This window comes from Oculina patagonica, chromosome 9, assembly GCF_052425735.1.
Source record: "Oculina patagonica isolate OP01 chromosome 9, crgOcupat, whole genome shotgun sequence".
Taxonomy (NCBI): domain Eukaryota; kingdom Metazoa; phylum Cnidaria; class Anthozoa; order Scleractinia; family Oculinidae; genus Oculina; species Oculina patagonica.
This window is the reverse complement of record NC_135766.1, coordinates 1383002-1392382: the sequence shown is the minus strand read 5'-3', so window position 1 is coordinate 1392382 and position 9381 is coordinate 1383002. Positions and strand designations below refer to the sequence as shown.

Genomic DNA, 9381 nt, shown 5'->3' with positions numbered 1-9381 from the left:
ATAATGCACAAAAAGGCGTTCAACTGTATTTCTAAGCTGTAAGTAATGCAAACTAGCTTAAAAAATGACTCACCGCAATGTGGCTTTCTTGTTGTTTTTGTCGCACTTCAGTCTAAGCCTTCGTGACTTGTAAGCTCTCTTTTGATCGGTATCTTTCTGTGCTTTATGAGTAATTAGTAACGATAAGATGTAAAATTGACACCTGTCAAGTTGGAAAATTGTGCCTAAGTGCTTGTTACAATTATGGAGACGTGCTGGCGCCAGGAGAGCCAACAGACAGAACATGTACAGTTGCATTCATCATGGGTTGGTTACTAAATATTTCCTTAAATGTAAAATTTCGCCTAGTTGAAAGAAAGGCAAATTTTTGCTTATCTTGTAAACTTCAACAATTGTGAAATCAGCTAAGGGAAAATATAAATACTAACGATCAATTTTCCCTTTTTATGTTTAAGGCTAATGCTGTATATGGAAATTAAATTTGCGCTCAAAGTCTGCAAACTTAAACAAAATATGACAAAAACAATGGAGTAAGGATGACGCACGAAGCAGGTTTTTCAATTGTTACCTAGGAAGGCGATTCCTTGAGTCAGAATGCTATTTTTGATATTCGAGTTTTAAAGATAGAAACCGTAACCATTTAAAAGCACTTTGTAAATGAGAAACACATTTAACGTCTTATCTATAACAAAATGAGTTTTAACTAATAATAATAAATTGGTTGTTTAAAGAAAGTACATTTCGAAAACTGTCAAGATATTGGTCACAATAAAAACTACACTGAATTTCTGTCACGAGAGATGTTGGTTTTCAGTGAAATAGAGTCGAAACTTGCAGATGCGGACACCCAAGAAAGCAAAAAAAATGCTGGTAAATGAAGCGGCTGAAGCGTGGGAATGCGCTACGGCGGATTGAGCACTTTTATATGAAAACTGCTTTTATTCATAACACTATCTTTAATTAAGCAGGCTATCTGTATGGCACGGTGCTCTTTAAACAATACCCGCTTTTTCACTGTAACTGTACTCGTCTTTATTGGTGCACCTTTTGCCTGATAGTAAAATGCTCCAAAAAGATCATAAAATGTATGCAGCTCTTCTCTTTAATACATGTCTTACGGGTGTTCTTTTTAAGCGTTTAGGCGACTATGGCGAGATTGGAGTTTCAGTTCATGCCCTCTTACACCACACCGAAACAAATTCTCAAGACGAGTTAAACCGAGAGACAGGGTAATGGTACTGCACACAAACACGGTGATGAAAAATTAACATGCTTAATCTTTGTTGCAACACACAGAAAACAAGATACAAACAAGTAGTTAAGTTTTAATATAAACGGGAAAATACTAAAAAGTAGTTTAATATAGGTAATAGAACCAAGAACCAAGATTTGAACGTATTATTATTAGCGGCCAAGGGAAAATGAACAATAATTTACCATGTGTTCACATAAAAAACCGGATTAAAATATCATCAATGAATTTTTCTTTCGTTTAGGCTTTCTTTGAAAGTTAGCCAGGCTTTATTCAGTAAAGAAAGTTCAAAAGAACCCGAAGGGATGAAATTTCATCAGAAAACGGTACCAACTTGTCGCTCTTCTCTGGACGTATCTTTCCTAAACAAATCATCAAGCGGATAATGCTCTGGTTTTTCTAACTTACAGATTCTAACAGGAAGAAATTCTAGTATGAAACATTTCCTTCGAGTTTAAAGATGAACGATGTTTCTATCAAATTTGTATTTTCGGCGGCTCGTCTTTCTATCAGTTAAATACGTTTTGTAGCCTTGTTGTTTTATTTTACAAAATTAAACTAAAGGGAACGGTTTTCAATAAGACGTTCCCTCGTGTACTTATTTGGCATAATGCACAAAAATGCGTTCAACTGTATTTCTCAGCTGTTAGTAATGCAAACTAGCTTCAAAAAAGACTCACCGCAATGTGGCTTTCTTGTTGTTTTTGTCGCACTTCAGTCTAAGCCTTCGTGACTTGTAAGCTCTCTTTTGATCGGTATCGTTATGTGCTTTACGAGTAATTAGTAACGATAAGATGTAAAATTGACATCTGTCAAGTTGCAAAATTGTGCCTAAGTACTTGTTACTACTATCGAGACGTGCTGGCGCCAGGAGAGCCAAAAGACAGGACATGTACAGTTTGATTCATCTTGGGTTGGTTTCTTAATATTTCCGTAAAATTTCGCCTAGTTGAAACCATTTAGAAGCACTTAGGATAAGGAGTGTAAACATGTACAAGTTTCATGCTAAAGTGCGTTTGAAAAAAAAAACTTTGCTAACATATGTAAATTTGTATCGGAATGATTATTACATGGCGTGCGCCACGGCTTAAGTTTAATCTTGACGGAATAGATACTTCCTCTAATTTCATCCATTCATATAAAAGACGTTTTGAGAACAGATACTGTTCAGGCAGTGATAAACCGTGATTGAAGGAAGCTGGATTTTTTTTTTAAAATGATGGATTCGTTACGCATAGCGATTTAACCGACACGAAATAACCACCTAGTGCACCTCTGGAGCGTGGGAATGTGCTAAGGCGGATTGAGCACTTGCATTTGCAAATGTTTTTATTCATAACGCTATCTTTAAGAACGCTATCTGTATTGGCCAACGCTCTTTGAATAATACCCGAATTGTCATTGTAACTGTACTCGTCTTTATTGGTGTACACTTTGCCTGATGGTAAAGTACTCCAAAAAGATCGTAGAATGTATGCAGCTCTTCTCTTTATTACATGTCTTACGAGTGGTTTTTGTTCGCGTTTAGGCGACCATGGCGAGACTGGAGTTTCAGTTCATGCCCTCTTACACCACACCGAAACAAATTCTCAAGACGAGTTAACCCGAGAGACAGGGTAGTGGCACTGCACACAAACACGGTGTATGAAAAAAATAACATGCTTTATCTGGGTTAAAACACACAGAAAACAAGATACAAACAGGTAGTTAAGTATATAAATGAGAAAATAATAAAAAAGTAGTTTAATATAGGTAATAGAACCAAGAATCAAGATGTGAACGTATAATTATTAGCGGCCAAGGGAAAATCAACAATAATTTACCATGTATTCACACAAAAAAACTGGATTAAAATATCATCAATGATTTTTTCTTTCGTTTAGGCTTTCTTTGAAAGTTAGCCGGGCTTTATTCCATAATGAAAGTTCAAAAGAACCCGAAGGGATGAAATTTCATCAGAAAACGGTAACAACTTGTCGCTCTTCGCCGGACGTATCTTGTCTAAACAAATCATCAAGCGCAAAATGCTTTGGTTTCCTAACTAACAGATTCCAATAGAAAGAAATTCTAGTATGAAATATTTGCATCGAAATTGAAGATGAACGATGTTACTATCAAATTAATATTTTCTGCGGCTCGACTTTCTATCCGTAAAATACGTCTTGCAGCCTTGTTATTTTATTTTACAAAACTAAAGAGAACGGTTTTCAGTAGGACTTTTCCTCATGTACTTGTTTGGCATAATGCATAAAAAGGCGTTGAACTGTATTTCTAAGCTGTAAGTAATGCAAACTAGCTTCAAAAATGACTCACCGCAATGTGGCTTTCTTGTTGTTTTTCTCGCACTACGGTCTAAGCTCTCTTTTGATCGGTATCTTTCTGTGCTTTATGAGTAATTAGTAACGATAAGATGTAAAATTGACATCTGTCAAGTTGAAAATTGTACCTAAGTGCTTGTTACAATTATCGAGACGTGCTGGCGCCAGGAGAGCCAAAATACAGAACATGTACAGTTGCATTCATCATGGGTTGGTTTCTTAATATTTCCGCAAAATTTCTAAGCTGTAAGTAATGCAAACTAGCCTCAAAAATGACTCACCGCAATGTGGCTTTCTTGTTGTTTTTCTCGTACTTCTAAGGCTTCGTGACTTGTAAGCTCTCTTGTGATCGGTGGCTTTCTGTGCTTTAAGAGTAATTAGTAACAATAAGATGTAAAATTGACATTTGTCAAGTTGGAAAATTATGTTTAAGTGCTTGTTACAACTATCGAGACGTGCTGGCGCCAGAAGAGCCAGCAGACAGAGAATGTACAGTTGCATTCATCTTGGGTCGGTTTCGTAATATTTCCTTCAGTAAAAAAGTAAAATATCGCCTAGTTGAAAGAAAGGCAAATTTTCGCTTATCGTGTCAGCTTCAACAATAGTGAAAACGGCCAAGCGAAAATATAAAAACTAACGATCAATGTTTCCTTTTTAAGTTTAAGGCTAATGCTGTATATCGAGATTAAATTTGCGCTCAAAGTCTGCAAACTTAAACAAAGTATGACAAAGACAATAGAGCAGGTTTGTCAATTGTTACCTAGGAAGGCGATTGCTTAAGTCAGAATGCCTTTGTTGATTTTCGAGTTTTAAAGATAGAAACCGTAACCATTTAAAAGCACTTTGTAAATAGGAAACACATTTTAACGTCTTATCTATAACAAAATGAGTTTTAACTAATAATAATAAATTGGTTGTTTAAAGAAAGCACATTAATTTTGGGAAAATGTCAAGATATTGGTCATGATAGAAACCACACTGAATTTTCGGTCACGAGAGATTTTGGTTTTCAGTGAAGTAGAGTCGAAGCTCCAGTACATGGACACCCAAAGAAATCCAAAAAACTGCTCTGTACACTAGGACTGGCCCTTAATGATTGAAATATGCAAATCAATACCAACCCCTGTACCAACACGAATGAAACTAACATTAACATTAACTGTCTCGCTGGAAACAAACAAGTGTAGTGATGCAGTTTACAAAGGTTTATATGTTGTAACAAGTACAACCGACTTTAATTCAGAACGGACGACAGAAGTGAGGTTGGTTTTCAGTAAAAATAATACTTAATTCTGCGAAATATTTGGTTCAAGTGATTAGATCAAATAACAACAAAGGTGGCTCCTTAACGCGTGCAAGTGAGAATTGATCGACGGCTTTCTTTGCTTGTAGGCGTCCTAATTATTTAATAACGGCGAAATGATATGAAACTGACCGCTAAAAATGACATTAAAATGAGGTTGAAGGCTGGCTTCGATTCTCTAGAACCCAGTGTACTTGCTTCCCAATATTTACTTGATGTAAAAAAAACATCACCTGGTTAATAAAACACACTGGTACATTTTTCAACTGAAGTGCAACAGTTATAGCGACGGTAAATATAAACGATCACTCTTGCATTTTGCCACTCGAGTTCAAGAATAATTCCATATCGCTCAAAGTTTACAATTTCGAACAAACGACGACAGACTCTACGAAGTGGAAATAACGAAGCTGGTTTGTCAATTGTTACCTGGAAAGATAATTGACTAAGTTTGTACAGCCTTTGTTGAAATTTGAATTTCAAAAATACAATACGTGACCATTTAGAAGCACTTAGTATAAGTAATAAAAAAAGATAATGTCAAACTAGAGCGCGTTTAATGAAAATACTTTACTTTACAGAATTCATTTGCATCGAAATGATACTCACATAGTTCGCGCCAATTGTTTGCCCTTTGCTAGTCACGAAACGAAAGGCTATCAATATTGCTTATCTAACAAAATTGTGTTTCAACCAACAATAAATTGGTTGTTTGAAGAAAGACCCTTTGGGAAACAGTCAAGATATTGATCATGATCATTGATCACGCTGAATTTTCGGTCACTAGTGATAATGGTTTTTAGTCAAATAAAGTCCAATAATCAGGGGGAAGCGGGCACCCATAAGGAGCAGAGAAAAGTGTCCTTCACTGTTCTGGAGCTTGCTGCTTACAGGAATCATCCTTGTAAGCGTCTATTAGCAGTACAAGGGATAGGTGGCCGCTTACAGAACTTGCATCGCACACCTTAAACATTGTCTATAAAACAAAAAGTCCCCTCGTCTTAAAATGATTGTTCTATTGTCTAATACAATACGGTTGTTGGCAAAAGAAACTGTACAGTAAACTAGGACTGGTCCTAAGTGAATAAGAGGCGATTTCACTACGGCCAGTCCACTCGATTTCGGACTCTAAACCAGTTTTCCTTCATATATTTACCACAGAAACTACCTTCAATTTTCTGCTTAAATACAGTTGAAATGATCAGAGGGTTTGTTTTTAATTGACTTTGGAGGATTTATTAATTACTAGTGTCAATAAGCGATGAAACAGCCATTTTCATGTGTCCCAATCAGGATTTCCAACTTTCGTTAAAAATACTTCGCGCTTGTAAAATTTAGTTAATATTTTATCAGGACTTACTTCTAATATATCATTGAGTTAACTTCCAGTTCAAAATGGGAAGCGAACCACAATATTTATTGAATACCTTTAGTTGTTTATGCAAACATCTCAAAAATATTTTCCCAAATCTTGCCGTAATTTTCACTTGTGGCACCTAGACGAGGCCTAATTGCCATTCTACTTTTAAACTAAGAGTTATTCTGTCGAATTATGTAATAAAAATTGTGGCACAACGCGTCTTTGAGGAAAAAAAGGTAAAACGAATTCTTGGCTATTTAATAATTTTTCACCTATGAAGTATTGCGTGACAGACTTCACATTCCTTTACCGAGCTGTGCTCATGACACTTCATGACACTTCATGGCTAGTTTTTCAATAGTTTTCGCCTAAATAGAGGGAAATCGTCTGAAAGTTCCAGAAATGGAAACAAAGTTTTCCTTCTTTTGGTTAGTTGGCACTAAATATTTCGTTTCCTGACATTTAAAATTTATGATAATGTTCAGGCTCGTTACTAGACTTGCTCCAAGTCGCTCGTTAGATTCGCAGGAGACCGCTGGGTACGGAAACGGAGGGCGCGAGCGGGCATGAGAAACAAAATGGCGAAGGATCGTGGCGGAACAAGCGACTTTTTTGTCTCATCTGCAGCGCGCCAATACTGAAATGTGGCGTCACCGGTGGATTTTTCCACCGGTGACGCCATCTAGATTATGTCAATCATATTGTATTGCGCGCGAACTTACTGAACGCGCGGTGCCCACTAACTTAGCGCGCGCTGCTCGCGAGACAAGCTTACGTTTAACTTTTTTACCTCTTGATCAGACTTGTTTCCTTCTCACATCGGCAGTTTTAAACCAGTTTTGGAACAAACATTAAAAATGTCTTCTTTTGTGCCTACCCCTTCTAAATCTTACATAAATGAGAGAGCCATCAAGGGCCTTGAGTATGTTTCCCACAAAAAGGGAAGAAAATCGCAATTTTAACACACGCCACAGCGCGCGTCAGCTGCACGCGGCGCACAAAACTGACGTCAACACGATAAAAGAAACCAACCAGAAACCCATAAGGGTTGAGACGCCGTGTAACTCCCTATGATTCGCATTGTACAAAGCGTTTGCACATTCGTTTACACTAAGTACCATATTTGGAAAATCACGAAAAACATTTAACGAATGAAAATTACTATATTTGGATTAAATTCACAGCGCGTGCTAGCTCGCGCTTGATGGCGTAATCTTGTTTTTGAACAAGCTTGGTTGAATAAAGTTAAATTTGGTTAAATTCTCCTGTTTCATCTTCTTGAAGTAGTCTAGAGAACTTCGCTTCGATACACTTAATGTATTTCTTTAGTTTCTGTAAGAAATTTACGGCGTTTAGGTAGAAATTCTCTACCTGGCTGAGGCCTACAGGCAACTGTCGGATGGTAATTTTTACCAGCGAATTCCTGAAGACGCAACGCAAGAAAATCAGAATATAGTCCGTTCATTTGTTGAACGGGCTATAGAAGCCAATGAACTCCCTCCATCGGCCACTAACCTTCTTGTGGAACATGCAAGAACTTCGAAGTTCTATTTACTGCCCAAGATACACAAGCCTGGTAACCCAGGAAGACCAATTGTCTCCGCTTGCGCATGCCCAACAGAACATCTAGCCAGCTATCTCGACAAGCTAACAGCACCATTTGTACGCCAATTGGATAGCTTCTTCTACTTGACTCGTTTCAGTTTAGTGAAGATGGCCAACACCGTTTGGTCTTTACAATGGACATAAAATCCTTGTACACGATCATCCCAAACGACGAAGGTCTGTTAGCTCTGAAACACTTTCTGGACAAGAGAGAAAACAAAGATCTCCCGACAGACACTCTTGTTCGAATGGCTGAATTAGTACTCACCTTAAACACCTTTGAGTTCAACGGGGACTACTACAAGCAAGTCGGTGGTGTAGCAATGGGGAGTAAATTAGGTCCCAATTACGCATGTCTCTTTGTTGGCTACGTAGAGGAGAAAATGCTTGCGGAGTACCCCGGCGAGAAACCAGAATTGTACAAACGATTCATGGATGATGTGGCAGGCGCAACTTCATGTAGCGAACAAGAACTACAGCGGTTTCTTGAGTTTGCGTCCAACTGCCATCCCAAGATTGACTACACGTGGTCTGTCTCAGCCGACAAACTCCCGTTCCTGGACATCTACATGATTCCGCGTGGTAACCGCATAGAAACATCAATTTATTACAAAGAAACAGATAGTCATTCGTACCTTGACTTTGGATCATCACATCCATCCAAATGTAAAACATCGATTCCGTATAGTCAGTTCCTACGGCTGCGAAAGATCTGCAGTGACGATGATGATTTTCAGCACGAGACATCTAACATGGAAAGGCATTTTGCGGCACGTGGCTACCCACAAGACGTAATAACCCGAGCACGTGTACGAGCGGAAGCAAAACGAAGAGAAGATCTACTCGCATCCACCGCCGGGAACGAAACTGCCGTCGACCGCCCGCCTCTGGTTATCACGTATCATCCCAAGAACGTCGATGTTTGCAACATCATACAGCGGAACTTTTCAATCTTACGCGATGACCAAAGCACGAGCGCCATTTACAACAAGCCGCCACTTAAGGCCTTTCGACGTGCAAAAAATCTCAAAGATTTACTAGTACATTCTAGCCTACTGCCAGATCCCCAGATTCAAGTGGGTACTTACAAATGCAACCGACGCGACTGCCGAACCTGTCCTTTTGTAAACTCCAGTGACAGAATAAGAACTAACAATGGACATATCAAAATCTCGGGCCATTATACGTACATCACAAGTCAACTTGTTTATTGCATCTCATGCCGTTAATGCCCCGGGATTGTCTACATTGGAGAGACAGGCCGTCGGCTCGGAGATCGCTTCAGAGAGCACCGTTTAGACGTCATACGGAAGAGAGTTGAGCTGCCGGTGCGTGAACATTTTACGAAACCAGGCCACAACCTAAACGACATGATGGTCGCAGTGATAAGAGCAAACCTGGCTGACCAAGCAAAGAGAAGACGTGAGGAAATGCGAGTCATCTTCAATTTCAAGACCCTGGCACCGAGCGGGCTAAACCAAGACTTTAGCTTTACTTAAGTAACTCGTATGCGAGCTTTGCCCGCGCGCGCTTCCATCGCTCG

General features: G+C 38.7%; 1 protein-coding gene across 1 annotated transcript; it reads left to right on the top strand.

The window, feature by feature from the left end:
* Positions 1-7972: 7972 nt before the first annotated feature.
* On the top strand, positions 7973-9067 carry LOC144666712 (uncharacterized). The gene has a single exon (XM_078528093.1). The coding sequence runs from the start codon at positions 7973-7975 to the stop codon at positions 9065-9067; it is 1095 nt and encodes a 364-aa protein (XP_078384219.1).
* Positions 9068-9381: the final 314 nt, after the last annotated feature.

Excerpts from the sequence above, each read along its gene's own strand:
- LOC144666712 (XM_078528093.1), top strand. The coding sequence starts at position 7,973 with ATGGACATAAAATCCTTGTACACGATCATCCCAAACGACGAAGGTCTG.